At 45.1% G+C, this 23,190-nt stretch overlaps 1 protein-coding gene across 1 annotated transcript; it reads left to right on the top strand.

Annotated features, from left to right (window-relative positions):
• Positions 1–22,366, top strand: CTDSPL2 (CTD small phosphatase like 2). Its single transcript, XM_054388027.1, has 12 exons — positions 1–192; positions 3,233–3,353; positions 7,347–7,496; positions 8,282–8,497; positions 10,827–10,905; positions 12,039–12,150; positions 12,990–13,076; positions 17,823–17,885; positions 17,998–18,077; positions 20,211–20,337; positions 21,696–21,791; positions 22,285–22,366. The coding sequence occupies exons 1-12, from the start codon at positions 1–3 to the stop codon at positions 22,348–22,350; spliced, it is 1,389 nt and encodes a 462-aa protein (XP_054244002.1). The 3' UTR covers positions 22,351–22,366.
• The last annotated feature ends 824 nt before the right edge of the window (positions 22,367–23,190 follow it).

Here is a 23,190-nt window from a genome sequence, read left to right as displayed (position 1 = left end):
ATGAAGATGAGGCTGAGAACGCGGAAAGCTTCTCAGCAGTCAAATCAAATCCACACACAACGAGCTCTGAGGGCCAAGAGGAAACACTTGGAGGTGGAAGAGACCTTGCCTGTTGGTGGGGGGAAACCACAGAAAAATGAGACTGGCTTGTTGTCCTCGATCAAAAAGTTCATCAAGGGAAGCACACCTAAGGTACACCATCAGTGGGGTTCTTCTTTTATCTTTTCGTTGGGTCAGACTCGGAGTTATTTGTGGGTTTTACTTCTAGTAGGAATTTCTATCTCATTAGGAATAGAAATTCCATTCTATTCCATCTAGGAATAAATAAATGTGTAATGTGGTGGAGACAAAACATTCTTGTAAGGAACAGGAAGGCAAAAAGTACCAGGGATAGGTGTGTCAGGTCAAAAAGAGGCATTCAGCCCTGCAGGAGTCACTTGCAGGCACATTTAAGAGAATCCAATGAATGAGTGGATCAGGCTGCTTCTGCACTAATAAATTCAGTAGATTTTTCTGCTTTAAGGATTTACTGAATTTGGGAATTACCAGTACTGGCCACTAAGGGAGGCAATTCTGTAAGCAGAAATATGCTGGGTATTTTTAGCATTTTTATTACAAACTCTTGAGGAGTCTATCAGTCACCAAAGGTCAAACCTCACACCTTCAGCTCTCCTGGAATCCATAGGACTCCTCAGTCTGTTGCTGCAGTGGGCACAGCCCCTCCTCAGTGATCAAACCCAAGCCTTATTAGGCCTAAACCACCACCTCTCCTCTGGCTTCATCCTGACAGAAATCTGACCTTGACTCATCTTCACATGTTCAAACCTATTGCATGCACATTTTGACAGAGAATTACATGTATTAATTAATTTGATAAGCTGAATGTGGCCTCAAAATTGCTTCCAAAACCTGTGGGTTTTCTTCTGTACAGAGAGACCCCCTTCATTCAGTCCCACCTGTCCAGATACGGACATTCTGAAGCTGGACACTTAAAGAGGAGCAACCCAGAAGAGCTAAATTACCAAGAAGTCATAACTAAATTAAAAAGTATCACAGATGTACTATATCATAAATAAAAATGCACTTTGAATTCTGGAGTATTTTCTGGGTTTTGAGTTCATAGAATCAGAGAATGGTTTGGGTTGGCAAAGCCCTCTAAGATCATTGAGTCCAACCATCAGCCCAACACCACCACACCTGTTACACCCTGTCCCCAAGTGCCATGGCCACATGTTTCTTGAACACCTCCAGGGATGGTGACTCCACCACCTCCCTGGGCAGCCTGTTCCAATGCTTGACCACTCCTGCAGGAAAGAAACTTTTCTTAACCTCCAATCCTCCAATCTAAACCTCCCCTGGCACAATTTCAGGCCATTTCCTCTCCTTCTATCACCTGACACCAGGGAGAAGAGACCAACCCCCACCTCAATCCAGCCTTCTTTTAAGGGAGTTGTAGAGAACAATTCAGTGTTGAAACAATTTTGTAACAAGCTAAAGCTGAAATACTATTAATGAAAGGAACAGCATTTTCTGAAACTGCCAAAAATAGAGTGAAATTGAGTGGTTTATGGCATGTGTTAATTAGCTATCAAAGAAACATTGAGCTACCAACAAAGAAATTTTTCAGTAAACATAAACTAAATCCCCTTCCATTTTTTAATTCATTAACCCAGGATGATTAATATGTTTTACACTGGAATCTAGATGATCCTTAAGGCCCCTTCCTATTCTAGGATTCTATCTGTATTGTAGCTCAGTAGTGCAACAGTTTGGCTGTGAAACCACTGCAAGAAAACAGTGGACTCTAAGGCAAACATTTTACCCTGGGATGTTGAGATAAGGGAAATATGCCTGGCTTTCCTTTCCTTTGTCTCTTGAAGGGTTTTTAACTCTCTCATCCCTTCCTCTCCTAGATCTTTGTATCACATTTCATCCTTTTTTTTTCCCTTGACAGGTTTTTTGATATAAAATACCCACATTTTTCTCCTGTTCCTTCCCATGTCCTCTCCTGTGCCTGTAGCAGAAGTTGGAGTGGTTCCAGTGGCATTAGCATGGCATGATATTGATACTGCTGGGCTGTCTTCCAAAGAGCTAATGACTGAACAAAGTAGTCTTGTGGCTGCCATGGCAACATTCTAACTCTTAGTGATGGTGTGTGTGTGTACAACTTGCAGAGTAGTTCATGTATGGCTATGGCAGAATCTAAATCACCACTGAGCTTCTATGGGTGGAGGGCAATAAATGTCTTCATGACAAGTAGATGTTGACAAGTCCAACATCTCTGGACAACATCTTTGTTGGTGATATGGACAGTGCAATCAAGGCACCCTCAGCAAGCTTGCTGATGACACCAAACTGTGTGGTGTGGTTGGCATGCTGCAGGGATGGGATCCATCCAGAGGGACCTGAATAGGCCTTAGACGTGGGCCTGTGCCAGCCTCATGAGGTTCAACAAGGCCAAGTACAAAGTCCTGCACTTGGTCAGGGCATCCCCAAGCACAAATACAGTCTGGGGTTGACGGGCTGGAGGGCAGCCCTGAGGAGAAGGACTTGGGGGGTGCAGAGCTGGACACAAGCTCACACCAAGCGCTCGCAGCCCAGCCCCAGTCGTGTCCTGGGCTGATCCCCAGCAGCATGGTCAGCAGGGGAGGGAGAGAGGGGATTCTACCCCTCTGCTGAGACCCCACCTGCAGTGCTGGGGCCAGCTTTGGAGTCCTCAGCACAGCAGAGACATGGACCTGTTGGAGCAGGGCCAGGGGAGACCACAGCAAACAAGGGAGGGCTGGAAGCCTTCTGCTGCGTGGCTTGGCTGAGAGTTGTGGTTGTTCAGCCTGGAGAAGAGAAGGCTCCAGGGAGACCACCTGGTGCCCTTTAAGGACTTCAAAGGGCCCATCAGAAAGGTGAGGACAGACTTTTGAGCAGGGCCTGTTGTGACAGGACAAGGGCTGATGGTTTGAACTAAAAGAGGGAGGTTCAGGCTGGAGAGAAGGGAGGCATTTTTCTACAGCAATGTTTTGATCTTTACCTCGAGCTGTGTCAGTTTCAATGAGCTCAGAATTCCCTCTGAGCAGATGTTGCAGGTTCTGCACCTGGAAATGGAACAGCAAAAGAACCTTTCATGAAACTTACCTCCAACAGCTAACATTTCCTGGTAGGATTCAGTGGAGAAAAGAGACACTATTCAGTGTGTTTGTTTTGTTTTGTTTTTTCCCCCCCCCTTTTCTGTTTTAAGGAAGAAAGAGAAAATCCTGCAAAAAGAAGTCGGATTGATCGGGATATAGATAACTTGATCACATCTACACCTCAGACAGGAGAGAAGCCTCGAGTACGGCGGAAAAGTCAAATGAATGGAGGTTTGTAAACACCCTCACTGGGGGTGGGGGTGAGGGAATGGGAATTCAGCCCTTCCACAGTAACTAAGAGAGGGCATTTCTCCAGGGATGGAGGTTGAGGGCTTTGAGACTGACTTCAGTGAAAGCAAGGCTGAGCTAACAGCAGCAAAATAAGGCTTCTAAGCCTGTAAGCAGCAGTTATCATAGAATCATTGAATGGTTTGGGGTGGAAGGAACCTTGATGATCATCTTAATTCCAACCCCCTTGCCATGGACTGGGACACCTTGCACTGGAGCAGGTTGCTCGAGGCCTCATCCAGCCTGGCCTTGAGCACCTTCAGGGAGGGGACATCCACATCCTCTCTGGGCAGCCTGTTCCAGTGTCTCACCACCTTCACTTTTAAGAATCTCCTAATGTCCAGACTTCTTTCTAATATCCAGTCCAACATTACTGCTTAGACACATCCACTCTATCTTTGTAAGAACAATTTGGGTCTGGGAACCAAGTTCACTCTTTTTTTTGACCAAATGATAATTAGTTGGTTTAGCTCTTCTCCCATTTTCTCACAGAAAAAAGCAGAATATGACTTCCAAACTCTGACCTTTGTAGAAGTAGCCAGGTGTCCTTGGACAGTGAAAGCACCCATCAAGTGAATAGATGGATTATTTCTTGCTGTTACTTTTTGTCCTTCCTGCAGAGAGAATGAATTTGCACTCCCTTCCTGAGTGATGCATGCAGACACTGCTCAGAAGTGAAAGAGAAACTGTTGGCAAAGATGATCAGAGGGCTGAAGCACCTCTCGAATGAAGACAGGCTGGGAGAGTTGGGGCTGTTCAGCCTGGAGAAGAAAAGGCTCTGGGGAGACCTCAGAGCTACATTTCAATATCTTAAAGGGGCCTATAGGAAGGCTTGGAAGGAACTGTTCAGGAGGGCCTGTGGTGAAGGGACAAGGGGCAGTGCTTTGAAACTGGAGCAGGGCAGATTTAGATTGCACAGTAGGAGGAAGTTCTTCCCAGTGATGGTGGTTGAACACTGGAACAAGAAGCCCAGAGTTGGAGTTGAGGCCCTGTCCCTGGAACATTGAAGGTCAGAGTTGATGTGTCCCTGGGCAGCCTGCTGTAGTTGGAGGTGTCCCTGCTGACTGCAAGGGGGTTGGAGGAGATGCCCTTTGAGGGTCCCTTCCAACCCAATGCAATCTGTGAATCTGTGACCTAAATCAAGTGTTGTGAGGCCACATTACTGCCACAGGGATGGAAGTTCTCAGCTCAGATGCTCTCCCTCTGCAGAGCTGCAGCTGGCACAGCCTGTGTTTTCTGTAGACACGGTGTGGGAAGCTCTGCTGCAGCTCCAGCAGGCTCAGCTGACAGGAAGGCTCCCAGCTCATGTGCACAACATACATTTGCTGAGTTCCATATGGACAGGCAGCACAGGGACTGGTTCCTGGGAATTAAACAACTCCTGCATTTCAGGCTCAGAAGGTGTCCTGGCTCTTGGCCAGGAGATAGCCATTTGTAGTTCAGGGATGTGCTTTGCTGTCTGTAAAGCTTTCCTTGTTACATGGCAGGTTCTGTGGTGTGAGGATCCTGCTCTGGGGTCACAACCCCATCAATGCTCCAGGCTTGGGGCAGAGTGGCTGGAAAGTGCCCAGTACAGAAAGACCTGGGGGTGCTGATCAATAGCTGCCTGACAATGAGCCAGTGTGTGTGCCCAGGTGGCCAAGAAGGCCACCAGCATCCTGACCTGGATCAGCAATGGTGTGGCCAGCAGGACCAGGGCAAGGATTGTGCCCCTGTACTGGGCACTGGTGAGGCCACACCTCCAATCCTGGTTTCAGTTTTGGGTCCCTTGCTCCAAGAATCATAGAATCACTAAGGCTGGAAAAGACCTTTAAGATCATTGAGTCCAACCTTAACCCAAGTACCATGACCACTAAACCATGTCCTGAAGAGCCACAGCTACCTAACATCCAGCCTAAACCTCCCCTGGCACAACTTAAACCCATTTCCTCTTATCCTATTGCTGGCTGCTTGGGAGAAGAGCCCAGCACCAGCCTCACTGCAGCCTCCTTTCAGTAGTTGTGAAGAGCAATAAAATCTCCCCTTAGCCTTCTCTTCTCCAGACTAGACAACCCCAGCTCCCTCAGCTGCTGCTCCTCCTGTGGTGCCCTCCAACCCCCTCACCAGCCTCATTGCTCTTCTCTGGACACTCTCCAAGACCTCGATGTCTTTCCTACACTCTGGTGCCCAGAACTGAACACAGTACTCAAGCTATGGCCTCCCCAGGGCCGAATACAGGGGCACAATCATTTCCCTACTGCTGCTGCACACACTGGCTTTGATCCAGGCCAGGATGCTGTTGGCCTTCTTGGCCACCTGGGCACACTGCTGGCTCATGTTCAGCCAGCTGCCCACCAGCACTTCCAGATCCTTTTTCACCAGGCTGGTTTCCAACTGCTCTGCCCCAAAGCCTGCAGTGTTGCTTGGGATTGTTGTGACCAAAGTGCAGGACCTGGCACCTGGATTTGTCAAACCTCATTCCACTGACCTCAGCCCATGGATTTAACCTGTCCAGATCTCTCTGCAGTGCCTTCCTCCCCTGGAGCAGATCAACACTCTGCTCAACTTAGTCATCTGCAAACTTGCTGATGGTGCCCTCGCTCCCCCTATCCAAATCATTAAGAAAGATATTAGACAGAGCTGGCCTCAGTCCTGAGCCCTGGGGGACACTGCTTGTGACCAGCCACCAGGTGGATTTAACTCCCTTTACCACAACTCTTTGGGCATGGCCTCCAGCCAGATTTTATGAGCAGAGAGTGCAGCTGGCTGTGCCATGGGCCACAAGGTTCTTGAGGAGAATTCTGTAGGAGCTGGTGTCAAAGGCTTTACTTAAGTCCAGGTAGACAACGTCCACAGCCTTTCCCTCACCCACTAGGCAGGTCACCTGGTGATAGAAGGAGATCAGGTTGGTCAGGCAGGACCTGCCCTTCATGAGCCCATGCTGGCTGGGCCTGATCCCACCGTGACCCTGCACGTGCCACGTGGGCACACCCGGGGTGTGCCGCTCCGTAATCTTCCCTGGTACTGAGGTCAGGCTGACAGGCCTGGAGTTCCCTGGATCCTCCTTTTGGCCCTTTTTGTAGATGAGTGCCATGTTGGCAAGCTTCCAATCATCTGGCACCTCCCCTGTTAACCAGGATTGCTGAGAGATAATGGAAGGTAGCTTGGCACTCTCAGCTCCCTCAGCACTCCTGGGTGAATCCCATTCAGCCCCATGGACCTGTGAGTGCCCAGGTGGCACAAGAGGTCGTTAGCTGATTCCTCCTGGATTATGGGGGGTTGATGCTGCTTGCCATGCCTATCAGGAGGCTGAATACCCTAAGGATAATGGAAGGATATTGAGGGGCTGGAGCAGGTCCAGGGATGGGCTTGATGATCTTACAGGTGTTTTCCAACCAAAATGATTCTATGATTTGTTGAGTTCTGTGTCCTTTGTTGTCTGCCATAACAACTCAAACTTTTGCTTCCTGGTTGTGTTTCTGCACATGAGTCTGTGTGGAGAATAACAAACCATGGACTTGATCTGGTGAAGTTGAGCCACTGGACTTCCACTGCCACTTGCTCTGGTTTCCATCTAGTGGAGTCCCTCTGATACTGCCACCTCCTATGGAAGGGCTCACAGCATCAGAGAAGGCTCACAGAAGAAGCCTTCCAGCATCAAGCCCATTGCAAGGACTTAAGCTGCTGTTACTTGGAGCACACTTGGTGTAAATAATGAGCATTTCCTAATCTGAGCTGTTAAGATGGTGCTGACAATTGGCATTTTGGGTTCGTGTCAGTACTAAATTGCTGGCTTTTAATGTTTTTATTTTTACTGTTTAATACTTAGGCTAATTGCTGCGTCAACCAAATTGAACCAGAGGCAAGAGGGATCTTTCCTACAGTAAAAAGAATACCAGTGAAGGAGAAAAACTGTGAAGAAGTGTGATGTTCTAATTCATGCCTTTTCTTTGACAGAAGCTGGAAGTTATGAAATGACAAACCAACATGTGAAGCAAAATGGGAAATTGGAAGATAATCCTCCCACTGGCAGTCCCCCCCGAACTACCTTACTGGGAACCATTTTTTCTCCTGTCTTTAATTTTTTTTCACCAGCAAATAAAAATGGTGAGTATCATTTTAAAAAGGCAAGGCTAAGAATGTTGTTTTGAAGGAAAAAAAAAAAATCTTTTGAGCAGCAGTATATTTCTTCTGCTCTACAGACCAAGAGTTACCAGACAAAAGCTCCTTAATTCTTATAGGGTTGGTTATTAATAAAAGCAGCCATAAATCTGTGCACATGAGAACATTGCTAATAGGGGGGGGAGGGGAGGGGGGAGAAGAAGAAAAGAAAACAAACAAACCAAAAAGAGGAAGAAGAATAAAAAATAATTAATATTATGTTCCTCATTCCAGGCATAAAAGGCATTGGTCTTCATTTTGATTCTTATTTTTGTAATGTGAATCAAATGCAAACACCTTCAGTTGTTCTGGCAAGTTTTTTAGGTGGTTAATCATGACTGTCAGCATTCTGATGGGTAACTCATCTTGAAGATGATCTTAAAGGTCTCTTCCAACCAGAAGGTAACTAAAAAAAACAAAGCTGAAGAATATTGAAGCTTTGTCACATACTCCCTTGCAAACTATTGCTGGAGCTGATTTTGTCTGAGGTGGGGAAAACAGGTGTCTTAGCCAGGGCAAACTGAGCAGAGCTCTCTCACCAGCAGCTCTCACCAAGTGCTTAAGACCAGGCTGGATGAGACCTTGAGCAACCTGGTCTAGTGGGAAGGGGTCCCTGCCCATGGCAGGGGGGTTGAAACTGGATTATCTTTAAGGTCCCTTCCAACTCAAGCCATTCTATGGGTCTATGATTGTAAGATCATAACAGTGAGTGTTGTGAACTCTTAATTCAGGAACATCAGGATCAGACTCTCCAGGACAGGCTGTGGAAGCTGAAGAAATAGTCAAACAGCTTGATATGGAACAGGTAGATGAGATTACCACAAGTACTGCAACATCAACCAATGGAGCAGCTTACACAAGCCAAGCAGTGCAGGTCAGGTCTGCTGTCAACAATGGCTTAGAAGAAGTGGAGGAAGCAAGTGACCGTGACCTGCCACCACTCACAGGTAAGAAAGGTGCACTGCTGACTGCAGCTGGGACTCTCAGGGAAATCTCAGCACCTGATTTCACATTTTCTAGGGGCATGCAGACAGTATTAATCCTGAACTTGATGTTAAAGCCTGCTCTAGTTGGAGGTGTCCCTCCTGACTGTAGAGGGGTTGGTCAAGATGACCTTTGAGGGTCCCTTCCAACCCAATGTGGTCTGGGAAGCTGTGAATATACAAATCTGGTTTCTTCAAGTCTCATCTGTTCCTGGTATAGCTTAGACTGTTTCCTCAAATGAAAACAAAGATTCTAGAAGAAAGGTATTTTTATTAATATTGGAACCCCTCCAGTAAAAATGCACACCCCAGACTTGCTGATAAGGGAAGGAAAATCTGTAACATTCTGGAGTCACAGAATTGTTGAGGTTGGAAGAGACCTTTGAGATCAAGTCCAGCCATTAACCACAATATACCTTCTATTAGGACAACGTGGGGAGGTGAATAAGAAACATCTAGATCCTGCCTTAATTCTCCACATGTTCTTCAAAAGCCTCCTCAGACATCTCTTTTGATAAAAATTATATCCAGAATGTGGAGTGGGTCTCATCTCACATGCAGAAAGTGACAGGACAAGAGGAAATGACCTCAAGTTGTGCCAGGCAAGGTTCAGGTTGCATATTAGGAAACATTTTTTCCCAGAAGGGGTTCTAAGGCCTTGGAACAGGCTGCCCAGGGAGGTGGTGGAGTCACTGTCTCTGGAGGTGTTTAAAAGCTGTGTGGATGTAGTGCTGAGGGATGTGGGTTAGTGGCAGTACTGGTGAGATTGTGAGCTCTAGGCAAGCAGTTGGACTTGGTGATCTCAAAGGTCTCTTCCAACCTCCACAGTTGTATAAAATTCAGCTTCTCTTTGTGAATGAGCAGCATCCAACTGTTAACTGTTGTCTACATCCCCCCTAGGCTCTCAAAACATTGGTTGGTAGGTACTATTGAGGTTTTTGAGGACTCCCTTTGAGGAAGGAGGTTTAACCTCTAAGCAAAAGGGCTGCTGTGATTCACAGGTCTAATCCATACCTTCTGATCTGTGCTGCTGCCTTGTTTCAGAACAAGGTAACCCAGTTCTCTGGTGGGAGCTGGGGTTACTAGGGTTTACAAGGGCTTGTAGTGAGAGGATGAAGGGCAGTGGCTTGAAGCTGGGAGAGGGCAGATGTAGACTGGAGATCAGGAATAAATTTGTTAGTGAGGGTGATGAGACACTGGAACAGGTTGCCCAGGGAGGTCATGGATGCCCTCTGCCTGGAGGTGTTGAAGGCCAGGTTGGATGAGGCCTTGAGCAACCTGGACTAGTGGAAGGTGTCCCTGCCCATAGCAGGGGGTTGGAACTGGATGATGTTTAAGGTCCCTTCCACCCAAAGCATTCTGTGAATCTAGGGACCAGGGTCACTCTCCTTAAAGAAGTGGTGAGCCCATGAGCTCAGCTGCTCTGAACACCAATGCATGCAGCATGGGTCACAAGGAGGAGGGACTGGAAGCCATTGTGCTGCAAGGCATCTATGACATAGCAGCCATCCTGAAACGTGGGACAACTGGCGTGACTGGAGTGCTGCTGTAGATGGATCCCAGCTCTTCAGAAGGGACAGGCAAGGAAGGAGATGTGGTGGGGTGGCCCTCTGTGTCAGGGAGGAACGTGGCTGCCTCATGCTTAGTGGTGGTGATGGTCAGGGTGAAGGTCTCTGGCTAAGAAGGAAGGGCAGATACTGTGGTGGGAGTCTGTTAGAGCTCACCCCGTGAGGATGATAAGGCTGATGAAGCACTCTCCAGACATCTGCAAGAGGTTTCGCAATCACTGCTTCTTGTTCTGCTGGGAGATTTCAACTTCCCAGATGTCTGCTGGGAATCCAATACTACAGTTTGGCCAGGCCATGAAGTTCTGTAGCATGAGGTGACATCAGGCCCTTCCTGAGGAGCTCTGCAGGCGATTCCAAGAGGAAACATGAAGGCAGACAGGGGAGGCTGAAGGGAAATTAGAATCCAGAACATTTTTCCTCATGAGAACAGTTGGACACTGGAATCATCTCCCATGGGAAGTGGTAAATTTCCCTCCATTGGTCAGTTTTAAGGCTCATATCTTGACAGGGTGCTGGGCCAGCTCATTTCAGCTCCACTGTCACCTAGAAAGCTTGGACCAGACGATCCCTGGGGTCCTTTCCAAGCTGCCACTCTGTAATTCCCTGGTTTTTAAGGCACTCATGTATCAAGCACAAATTGTCACAATTACAAACTGCACTAATGAGACCAGCACTTGTGGATTTTTGTCTTAATTTTTGGTTTGGTCATTTTTGTTGCATTCTAGCACCAGTATCTCCAGACAGTGGCTACTCATCAGCTCATGCAGAAGCCACCTATGAAGAAGACTGGGAAGTCTTTGATCCGTAAGTGCTAACATTTGTCCTGAAAACAGTAAAGTGATCATTTTAGCTGTTGGGTTCAGACATTCTTCTTTCAGATGAAACATTTTGATGTTATAGAAAGTGTGTATTGACTGGGAGGGTGGGAGGGCGTGGTAAGATACTTCTTTCCTGTACATGCCCTTAAATGTTTGAAATATGAAGTCAGGCTACAACCTTAGCAGCTCAGTAGTGTGGATACATCTTTGTTAGTGACATGGACAGTGGGATTGAGGCACCCTCAGCAAGTTTGCAGATGCCACCAAACTGTACAGTGTGCTGGAAGGAAGGGATGCCATCCAGAGGGACTTGGACAGGCTGGAGAGGTGGGTCTAAGCCACCTCATGAAGTTCAGCAAGGCCAAGTGCAAAGTCCTGCACCTAGGTCTGGTCAATCTCAAGCACAAATCCAGCCTGGGGTGAGGAGTGGCTTGTGAGTAGTCTTGACAAAAGTTGTTGACAAAAACTCAACATGAGCTGGCAGTGCTTGCTGGCAGCCCAGGAGGCTGGGTTGCATCAAAAGAAGTGTGACCAGCAGGACAAGGGAGGTGACTCTGCTCCTCTGCTCTGGTGAGACCCCATCTGGAGCAAAGTGTCCAGTTCTGGGGCTCCCAGCATAAGAGGGACATGGAGCTGCTGTAGTGGGTCCGGAGGAGGCCACAAAGATTGTGAGAGGGCTGGAGAACCTCCCCTGTGGGCACAGGATGAGAGAGGTGGGGCTGTTCAGCCTGGAGAAGAGAAGGCTCCAGGGAGACCTAATAGTAGTCTTCCAGTACCTGAAGAGTGCTTACAGGAGAGCTGGGGAGGGACTTTTGAGAAGGGCTTGCAGTGGCAGGATGAGGGGCAATGGCTTCAAGCTGGAAAAGGGGAGATTGAAACTGGAGATTGGGAAGAAACAGTGAGGGTGGTGAGACACTGGAACAGGTTGCCCAGGGAGGTCATGGATGCCTTCTTCCTGGAGGTCTTTATGAACAGGTTGGATGAAATCCTGATCAGCCTGCTCTAGTGGGAGGTGTCCCTGCCCATGGCAGGGTTGGAACTGGATGATCTTTAAGGTCCCTCCCAACCCAAACCATTCAATGACTCTGATTTCTCCAGCAAAATCTGTCTTCTTTTCAGATACTATTTCATCAAGCATGTTCCACCACTAACAGAAGAACAACTGAACAGGAAGCCAGCTCTTCCACTGAAAACAAGAAGCACACCAGAGTTCTCATTAGTTCTAGACTTGGTAAATATCCTCAAAGCAGGAGGGTGCAGCATTTCCTTTGTTTTGTTTGGTGCTGGAATTAGTAACCAAAAAGGCCTTGTTGAGTGTTACACAATTTTCAGTATTTTCAGTTGTAGTCTTCATTAAAGATAAATCAATAGTGGCAAGCACAGAATGCTTGCTGTGTTTGTTGAGTACTTCACATCCTGTTCAAAACCCAAAGCATTACATTTTTTTCTCATCTCAGACAAAGAGTTTTCTGTTTTTTAGGGTTTTGTCTCCCACTGCAGAAAAAGATGAGATGTAACAAACAGGAGAATCCCTCCAGCTCTATATGTCTTACGTCTAGGATGGGTCAAAAATGAAGCTTTTGGTTCTTAGACCATTTTAAGAGGGTGTAAACCCATTTTTAACTTGATAATAATAAGTCGTAATAAGAGTAATATCTTTTAGTCTCTGTTTGGGAAGTTGTTTCAGACCCTGTTGGTGATGTCATGAACATTATTTTATCATGGCCACTATCTGAGTTGTCCTCTAGTGGCCATCTGAAAGGAGAGATCATTCAGCCTGGCAGATGCAGGTTTGAGCTGGATGACAGGAGAGCCTACACAATTAAAATATCTCCTTCTAATTTTGCCCCTAGATCACCATTCTAACTGAAACCTTCCACAACCTGCAGGAACAATGAAATGTTTCATTCCTTCCTAGAATTCCTCAATCTTGACAGAACTTGCACGAAACTGAATGTTCTGAACTAACTAAACCTGTCTTCACATGAGCATGAAAATCCAGCAAACAGCTTATTTTTGCCTTTTTCACAACTTTTTTTTCCTCTTACACCATCTTTTCTTTTCCACTAGGATGAAACATTAGTGCACTGTAGTCTGAATGAGTTAGAAGATGCTGCACTCACCTTTCCAGTTCTTTTTCAAGATGTCATTTACCAGGTAATGATAACACCAAAGGAAAAAAATCAACCTTTCGATTTGTTTGCTACAGGACTTCTTGCTCTGTGTGTTTGTTATCACCTTGTTTAGAGAGAGATAAGCAAGTGTCTGGCATTTCACAGCCACTGGGGTTATAAACTGTAGGTGTCAGACTTTGCCAGGTGGCTGACCTGTGCCAGGGTTCCTGTGGAGCACTCTGTGTTGGCACCACAACACAGTGATGTTGGTCACTGATTGCAGGTGGAAATGTTGATGTTGGTCAACAAGTCATGGTGGAAACACTGATGGTTAATGTTGGTCAACAAGTCCAGATGGAAATGTTCATTTTTAAGAGCCATGCATGATCTCTGCAGCAGCAGCAGCTTGTCTCCTTGCCAGAGGGTGGAGACAGGAACATGGATGGTTCAGCCAGTGTCACTCCCCAGGTCTCACAGACTGTTCACTTTTTTCCCTTGATAGCAAAAACCATCCACACTGGTTATCATTTCTGTGTAGAGGCATCTTCAGAGCCTGGCACTACCTACCTTCTGGCTTGGTTGTTAGTCTTGCTGTGCACTTTCCCAGTGCCAGTTCTACCTCTTTACTCCCAGAGTCTGCTGGGTTCTCAAAGTGAATTTTTTTTTTTTTTTTAATAATCTTGTGGAGGCTGCTAGACTTTGGGTTTTGTTCTGCTTTCAGAGACGTTGTGTGTGATTTACACTGACATACCATGGAGGAACCAGCATGGGAAGGAGGAACTTTTCCAGCTACCACAGGTGCTGCACTGACCCAGGCTGTTGTTCTGAGGTCATTTTGTGTGATGTACCTGGGAGCAACAACAGCTACTCCACCATGTAGCTTGTATGAGATTGGTCCCTCCTGTAGTACCTTTGGAGAGTGAGCTAGGTCATCAGGCACCTTAAAAGAACACTTGCCCAGGTGTTCAAAATGTTTTCTTCACTGTTCCACATTAAACACCTTGGAATCTGAGAAGCTGAAATCACTTTTAAACATGGTTTTATCTTATCTCCTATTTGGTGATAACCATCACAGAGTCACAGAATGCCAGGCTGGAAGGGATCATCTGGTCCTGCAGGTTTCCTCCAGGCTGAACTCAGAATGAGCCTTGAATTTAGTTATTTGGAGGTTCTTGACACTGCTCCCAAAACCAGGAGGATTTACTTTTCCTTTTACTTTTCCTTCCACTTTTCCTTCCTTCTCTTAAGTGATCTCAGTATGATGTGTGGGTCTTCTACTGACTGCATTTTTATGCTGAGATCTAACCAGGATCTTGCCTTTAGGGAACTGAAGTCAATGGAAAGAGTGAGTTAGAGTATTTCTGAAGCTTTATTGACCAACATTGCACACAAGCCTATAAACCCTTGAAAAGACCCAGTTACTGTGTGGGTCCTGGGTGAGTTTCCTCTTAGCTCTCTCTGGAGTCAAGCCTGGATTTGCCAAGGAACAGCTCCTTGCAGGCTTGAGAGTCTCCTGCTGTCTTTGAGCACTCTCTCCTGATCACTAGACTCTCTTGTGCTGGGTTTACATCACACTAGACAAAACATTCCCCTCTTACTAGATAACAAATAATAAGCAAGATAAATATTTAAAGGATACAATTAAGTTCATGTTTAACTAGGGTAAACATGCAAAAAGACAAATAATCTGTGATAACAGAGGCCTTGAGCAACCTGGTTTAATGGGAGGTGTCCTTGCCAATGCCAGGGGGTTGGAATTAGAGGATCTTCAAGGTCCCTTCCAGCCCAAATGATTCTGTGAATCTTGTAACAGTTGAAGAAAAGTCTGCAGGTGTTTCATACCCTCCCTAGCATCTTTGGGGCAGTGGTGAGCTATCCATGAGTATTTGAAATGTGGGATATTTTGCTTATCAGTTTGGCTATCACCTCTGGTATCTTCCTGGATTAACTTCACATCTTGAAAGCAATTTCAGCTGGCAACAGAGGAGCAGACACTAAGCTGAGTGAAGGCAAGTCAGCAAGTTACTATATTTAAAGTATTGCATAACAGAGCCCACAGAAAACAATGCTAGATGTGCAGGAAACATTTCTGAAGGTGCTTTTCCATTAATGTCAAAAAACCTACTCTTGGGTAGGTTTTCCAGAAGCATTTGCAAATTATCTACTAATTATTTTTTAAGAGTAGAAGCTAGCTCAGTGCCAAATTTCCTGCTGACTATCTTACTCACATTAAATCTAATACTGCAAATGGGGTTGGAACTCTATAATCTTCAAGGTCTCTTCCAGCCCAAACCATTCTGTGAATCTATGAAATGTGAGCCTGGCTTCACAGCATTTCCATCTCCTCACCCATCTGCAGGCATCAAGTGCTATTGTTCTGGCTTATTTCAGGCTTTTAAGAAATTAATTTCTCTGTGTTTTCTTTATTGGACAACAAGAAAATAATAAGATCTCTAAATTACAGCAGTGTTTAATTTTTTGGCTTTAGTGAAAATAGCTTTTGCAAAGCTGAAGTTTCCTTAAGTCCCACATCTGTTAAGTGCTGTCTTACAACTGCCTGGAAAACATAAAATGTTCAGCTTTTCAGCTGCAGACATTAGACTTTGCACTTGTTTTACTTTACATAATAAGATAAGCAGCTTATCTTACAAGGAAAGTGATCTTTCTTCTTGTTAAAGAGGTTTTGTTCTGTTGCCTGACTTCAAATTCCAGACATGGAATCATCTTGCCCTCTGTTTCACTTGAGGGCACCTTCCTTGTGCTAGCAGGCCTTAGCCAATGGCAGATGCTTTCACTCAGCTCTTCAGCTGAAGTGCATCTATGGATCTATCACAGAATAATTCTCTTTGACCTTTTGTGGTCCTTGAAAGATACTCTGGAGCTCCACAGGTTAGCTGGAATAGTGTAACAAGTGTTCCATCTTACCCTCACCAACTTGGATGCTTTACTTGGTTACTGCAGTGGAATGACCAAACAATGCTGGTTGTGGGTGCCCCCTCCCTGGAGGTGTTCAAGGCCAGGCTGGATGGGGCCTTGAGCAGCCTGCTCTAGTGAGAGGTGCCCCTACCCATGGCAGGGGTTTGGAACTAGATGATCTTTGGGATCCCTTCCAACTCAAACCATTCTCTGGCTCTCCCTGTGAATGAACTCCACTCTGCCTGTCTCTCAGAAATAACAGCAGTGCCACCAAGCTTTGGACCTGAAAGCCAGGAAGCTTTCTTGTATCTTGGGCAGCATCCACAAAGAAATCTGGTCTTAGCTTGGGAAGACTCTAGAATTGTCCCTCTGCCCCTGGAAGAGCCCCAGCTGGCTGTGCTTCAGGCAGTTATGTCTGGTGGTGAGCTGGTCCTTACCTGGAGTCACCTGAGACGTGGTGCAGTCAGAACATGGGCCAGCTGAGCTTGTAGCAAGTCCCAGCTTGGTGGATCCCTGCAGGCTGAACTGAGGCTGGTTGCATGTGACCTGTGCTTGCAGCAAGGCTCTCAGGGAAGGTTTGGGAATGAGTTGGCATTTGCCTTAGCCTGGTGCTGGTGTGCAGCATGCTCCAGGCTCAGCTGGGCTGGGCAGGGGGTCTCACCGTGCTGGAGAGTGCTGTGAGTAAGGCAGCTTCACCTGGGCCAATTATCTAACCTGGCTCTGGGTTTCACCTCCTGAAGTTACAGTGAGACCATCAGGTGTGGAGATTTACAAGTATATTGACAGTCCTGGTGGTAATTGCAGAGGTTTGGGCTACAAGTGGAGCCAAAACTGGTTGAGGTTTTATTTTAATAGGTTCACAGATTGCATCAGGTTGGAAGGGGCCCACAGAGGTCATCTTGTCCAATCCCCATGCAGTCAGCAAGGACACCTCCAACTGGATCAGGCTGTCCAGGGCCACATCAACTCTGATCTTGAATGTCCTCAGGGATGGGGCCTCAACCACATCCCTGGGCAACCTGTTCCAGTATTTTACCCCTCTCACTGTAAAGAGCTTCCTCTTAATGTTTAACCTTTTAATGCACACAAGGAAGAACACCTCCCTCCCATCCCACCTTCAAAGAATTAACCTTGTGTGCTTTGAGCAAGGAAGGCATTGAATGACCATTTTGATTTAGCACATTTAGGTTTTGTTGCCCTTGAGATAACAATATGCTGGTGATCATTCTGGGAAGAGAAGACTACCAAACAACCCAAACCACCAAGACTTTGAGACTTTGCAGAGGCTTTACATATGTTATGCATTTTTTTCAGGGAATAATTTCTGCATGTGTGCAGTTCTGTGCCTGTGGTATTTGAGTTTATGGAAATTTGGGAATGGTTGAAGCCTTTTTTTTTTTTTTTTTTTTTTTTGGTCATTACTTCTGACCCCTCCTACTCAATTTTAGTGGAAGAGTTTATTAAGAGATTCTTTAGTTTATATTCTCTAGTGGTTGAACTGATGCTGCCCAGCTGGTGAAACCTGGTTGAAAATGTTTATTCAAAGCAACCAGTTTCTTCTTTTTTTTTTTTTTCCTTTTTTTTTCCTTTTTTTTTTTTTTCTTCAGAGATGGTCTAGTTTTGATCTTTTCACTGAAATAACTTCTAACTCCATCAGATTTTCCAGTAAATTTGTTAGCCCTCATTTTATCATCTTACACTTTGAGCTTCTCAGCCTGCCACATAACTTAATGGGGTTTTAATGAAGTTGTTGCCCTGCAGGAAATTAATATTTGCTGTTTACTTTATCCACAATACTCTTTTTGACCTAATTTTGTACAAAGTGATACTTGCTGGTACTTTGGATCTTTACTGAAGTCCATCTCTGCTTCAGGTCTATGTCCGGTTAAGGCCGTTCTTCCGAGAATTCCTGGAACGTATGTCTCAGATTTATGAGGTAAAAAAAACCAAAACAACAAACCATCAGACACTACTTCTGAACCTTATTTTTGACTGATATTCACATACTTTGTACCTAAAATAATTCCTTTCTCCCCTTTCATCCACAGATCATTCTTTTCACTGCTTCTAAGAAGGTGTATGCAGACAAGTTATTGAACATTCTAGACCCTAAAAAGCAACTGGTCAGGTAAAACCAGGAAACTGTGTTGTAACACAGTTACAGCTGTGCTTGCTAACAAAGGTGATGCAGAAAGTGCACTCTTGGGTACCAAAGATGTGTTTGAGCTGCCTTGGAATCCACACTGTGAATAAAGAACCTGAGCTGAGCATTAGATTTCTTTTCAGCTCTGGAAATTGAATGTATTATCTATAAATTCTGAGTGTTATGGTTATCTGTACAATCAGCAGGGGCTTATTTCTTATTCCATCACAAAACAATTGGTGGGGTTTAGAGTGAAGTTGGTTTGAGTTTTCATTTCTCTCCTTACTGCTGAGCTGTTTGGAAGTGATTGTTATTTCTCAAGGACAGTTCTTTAAAGCACAAAGAAATTCTCATAGATGAGATTCTTTGTTACTCTTATCTGGAAGGTGAGCTGTGGTTGTTGAACCCAAAGAGGAGTTTTTTCAGGGATTCACCCTACACTGGGTGTTCCACTAAGGGTAGTAAACAACTCCCTGGTCAGAGCTGAGCTGTATGAATCCTGTGCCTGGGACATCCCTAGCAAAGCTCTTCCCTCTGCACCATTTCATCCTAGCATCCTTCAAGGAAAACTTAATTTTCTTTCCACGCATAACAAGGTTCCCACTTGGACTGAGACAGAGGGTGCAGCCTTGTTTTCATGTGGTAATTGAGGCATGCCAGAACTCATTTTCCCTAAGAGCATAAACTTCACTAGTTTCCATCCAGGAACACTCATCCTTTTGCTTGTTTTTGTGACAAACACAACGAATTCCTCCTTTGGTTTTGGTAAACTTCCTCACCACTTACTCAACAGGCAAACAAAATAGACTTGCAAATCCTTTCATCACTGAATATCTGAGCCCAGCTGAATCAGAGACCACACACAGGACGTGTCCAAAAGAGCTATTTGCACTTCCAGCAAACCAGTCTGAAAACCCTTCTGCAGGAACCCAATCCATGTGGTTCAGGACTGCAGTTGTAGCTGCAGTGTTAGGGCCAGGAAGAACAGACTCACACCCAGCCTAACACTACTGTAAGAATTAGCAGAAAGAGGAATGTGATGCACGAATGTGGCTGTGATTCACGTAGCAGTAAAAAGCTGCCATTGAGGCATGATGAGTTTTGACATTAGCCTGAAGGGGGACTTGTCAGCACTCCACACCTGTGACTCAGGCCCTCTCTATGAACTCACTCAGCTCGTTTTCCTCTGCAGCAATGTTGGGAACTCAACCTTGCTATGAAACAAAGCTCCCTGTGTGCAGCTGCCCAAAACTTCCTTGAAAAAGACAAGCAGCCTCCAAGGAAGGGCACTGGAGTGGGACTCTGTCAGACTCACCAGCTCTCTAGTTTACAGTTTAGTTTTCAGATATTCCATGAACTGGGAGTTTTTGGTTTGTTATTCTTTTGATCAGAGTCCTTTCAGTCTCTCCATCCATTTCATGTGTAATAAATTAAAAGGGAGTAGGCTAATTTAAAGGAAGAAGTTGTTGGAATGTTTTGGCCTCCAGGCTTTTTTTTTTATTCTCCCCAAGCTCTAATAACTGAAATAGATTAATTACCAACATAAAGAGGAAACATTTCTTCCCGTACCTTGTGTTCTAGCATGCAGAAACCTTGTGTTCTGACTACTGGAACAAAATAAAAGGATAAAAAACCCTAAGAAACTGACTCCTGTGCAAAATTCATCTCTGATCTTGGGGCCTTGCAACATCATTTCAGGACCTGCTCTAGATTCTATGATAATGTGATCCTGCTCTGGCAGGGGGGGTTGGACTCAATCTCTAGAGGTCCCTTCCAACCCCTAACATCCTGTGATTTGGAGTCCCTTTTGTCAATCCTTCTGCAAAAAAGAGTGAGAAAGTAAGACCCCATTGACAAGGGTTAGATCTGAGACAAGCTTTTCTGTTTCAAGACAAACAGCTGAACTCTGTTACTGTAAAATCACCTTAACTAGTAATTTCATCAGCAAAAAGCCCAGAAGAGAATGGGAAAAGGGAATAATTCTTTTAAAAGGAGCTAAGTAGATCAGGAGAAGAAAAAAAATGGATAGCACTTGGCAAAGTGAACTTTTCTTTCTCCATATGCAGTGTCAATGCTGTAATTAGCCTCATTAATGAGGTGGTTTTTTCTTAACCACAGGCATCGACTTTTCCGTGAGCATTGTGTTTGCGTGCAAGGAAATTACATCAAGGATCTAAACATCCTCGGAAGAGACCTGTCCAAAACCATCATCATCGACAATTCACCGCAAGCCTTTGCTTACCAGGTAAGGCTGGGAGGAGCCTGCTGGCAGAGCACCTCAGCAATGGCAAAAAAACTTCCCAAATCATGGAATAGTGGAAAGGTCTGAGTTGGGAAAAGATCTTAAGGGTCACGGAGTTCAACCATTCCCCCAGCACTGCCAGGTCACCACCAAACCATAGCCCTCAGCACCACATCTCCACAGCTTTGAAACCCCTCCAGGGATGGGGACTGCACCACTGCCCTGGGCAGCCTGGGCCAGGCCTGGCCAGCCCTCAAGGGGCAGAAAGGGTTCACCTCTTCCTTCAGAAGACAGTGTAACACTGCATTTTTATTTAACTTCTTCAGGAGTTGTATTTCAGTTTACAAAGCAAACTGTGCCAGCCACTCAGGTTTCCTTGATTTTTCTCTTCTTTCTGGGAAGAGCTGATTGAGTGCAAACTGAGTGACTTCTTACATGACCACACTGTAAAACCAGGCAGATTTACTAAAGAAACCACGAGTCCACTGAGTCTGTGACTTGGACTCTGTGGATTTCTCCTTCTCTAGAGAGTTTCAAGATCTGTCTGGATGTGTTCCTGTGGGACCTGGCCTTGGTGATCCTGCTCTAGCAGACAGGTCAGACTCGTTCTCTGGAGGTCCCTTCTACCCCCTAACATTCTATGATTCTTTTAATGCTAGTGAAACACCAAATCAGAGCATGGCAGGGGTGGAAGGGACCTCTAGAGATCACCCAGTCCACGCCCCCTGCTAAAGCAGGGTACCCCCAGCAGTTTGTCCAGGATCACAATGGCCAGGTGGGTTTGGAATCTCTCCAGACAAGGAGACTCTACAACCTCTCTGGGTAGCCTGCTCCAGGGCTCCAGCACCCTCAGACCAAAGAAGTTTCTCCTCCTGTTCAGATGGAACCTCCTGGGTTCCAGTTTGTGCCTGGTGCCCCTTGTCCTGTCCCTGGGCACCACAGACAAGAGTCTGTGGTGTCAGTTTTCCCAGAGTTGTATAGATAAGTGCAGAGTGTGGTCTCCCAACATCTCACCTACCTTAAGAAAGCTTTTTTGCCTCTTTTGCCAGAGCACAGTTTGGTTCTGTATGTGTTTAACCATAAAATGCTCTCCAAATCCCAACACTTTTCCATTCAGCAGAACTTTCAGAGCTGCTTCTGTCGCAGCTTTGATGTGGAAGTTTTTATGGAGCTGTGTGTAAAGAAAAGAAACCTCTTGGAAGACAATTTTAATACAACCTTTAGAGGGAGAATCCATATTAATAAACTCTGGCTTGGAAGCTTTTTTTTTTTCCCCCCAAAAAAATGCTATTTCAGAAGTCCTATTTGGAGATAAATGAAGTGTAAATGGTGTGTTGATGGTGGGTTTTGTTTTCCTTCAGCTTTCAAATGGAATTCCTATAGAAAGCTGGTTCATGGATAAAAATGACAATGAACTCCTAAAATTGATTCCATTTCTGGAGAAACTTGTAGAGCTGGTAAGTGACTCCTTCATGGGGCTCTTCCCTACCCACTTCCCAACAATGTTAGGGTTTTTTAAAGGATTTTCACAGTTTTGAAGATTGATTTTTATTACTTTTGAGTCAGTGAGCTGCAGACTGCTGAAAGTCGTGCATGTCTCTTTGCAAAGGCTGCTCTGGGCAGCATTTTGAAGCAGCAGCAGGATTTATTTAGGTAGCGAAAAGCAGACAGTCATTTCTAACTGCTTTTGATCAAGAAAAGGAGATTTGTCATATCTTTCAGAATGAAACTGAGACTCCAGAGGCGTTTAGATTAAATAATGCCCATCGCTGGCTGAATTGTTGTGGGGGTTGTGTAGCTATGGCTCTAAGTCGCTTGTAGTTACATATATTCATGGTTTATATTTTGTTGTGTGAAAATAACCAGTGCTAGGAAACCGACCCAGTTAAAGTCTTGATTTCTAGGTGTGTTCACTCTCCTAAAACCTGCCCCTTTTTTGTCCCCCTACAGAACGAAGATGTCCGACCTCACATCAGAGACAGATTTCGCTTGCATGATTTGCTACCCCCCGACTAAAGCCTTTTGTCCCATTACTGAAGGGGGAGAAAATGCAGGACCCTTTTTTGGACTGACACAAAACATTGCCATTACTGTTGAAATTTTGCATTTTTGTACCCCGTCTTGCTTTTCTTATCTTTGGTGCCCAACAATAATCAAGGGTTACAGAAAGAGACTTTCTCTCTGAGATGGAATCCATTCAGTACAATACAGTAGGTAGGCTAGAGCAGAAAAGTCTTTAGAACTAGTGCAACTCCAAGGAAAAAAAAAAAAACAAAACCAACAACAAAATTTTTTTATGTCCAGGACATCTGCAGTTTATAAAGAATTCTGTTTCTGCCACCAGCAGTTTGACCTGTTGAAACACAGGATTTTCTGATATAACAGAGATCGAAAATGGACTCTTGTTTTCTCTCTGTTCGGTGCTCTAAGTGGGTTTTGTAGCCACTTTTCTGTTACTTTTAAGATTCTCATTTCAACAGGAATGGCCAGTAAAAGTTGGTTTATTTTTTTCCTTAAGGTTTATAACCTTTTTACTTTTTTTTTTTTTTTCCCCTTTCCTCCCCCCACCCCTTTTTTTTTGACCTGTATTAGATTAGGATTTCATTATGCATTCCTTTTAGTTGAGGCGCTTCATAGGTTTGGGTTTATTCTTTATTTTATTTTATTTCAGGAAACAGCCAAATTTTCTTAGGTGTTTTTTTTTTTTTTGGTTGGTTGGTTTTTTTGTGTTTGTTTTGTTTTTTTTATTAAAGAGTTGGCTGGCCATTTTCCTGCTTCTTCTGCCTGCATACTGTATATTTGTTTAAAAATACTCTCTAGGTTTAGCCCATGTAAGTTTCATTTAGAGAGAAACCC

This window comes from Indicator indicator, chromosome 16 (genome assembly GCF_027791375.1).
Source record: "Indicator indicator isolate 239-I01 chromosome 16, UM_Iind_1.1, whole genome shotgun sequence".
NCBI lineage: Eukaryota > Metazoa > Chordata > Aves > Piciformes > Indicatoridae > Indicator > Indicator indicator.
Note: the sequence above shows the minus strand (reverse complement) of the source record. Positions and strands in the feature narration are given on the sequence as shown.

What these genes read in the sequence shown, in the direction of transcription:
- CTDSPL2 (XM_054388027.1), top strand. Translation starts at nt 1, where the DNA reads ATGAAGATGAGGCTGAGAACGCGGAAAGCTTCTCAGCAGTCAAATCAA. An exon ending in TTCACCAGCAAATAAAAATG is followed by an intron (nt 7,497 to 8,281) that starts GTGAGTATCATT and finishes CTCTTAATTCAG; the next exon opens with GAACATCAGGATCAGACTCT. An exon ending in GTATGTCTCAGATTTATGAG is followed by an intron (nt 17,886 to 17,997) that starts GTAAAAAAAACC and finishes TTTCATCCACAG; the next exon opens with ATCATTCTTTTCACTGCTTC.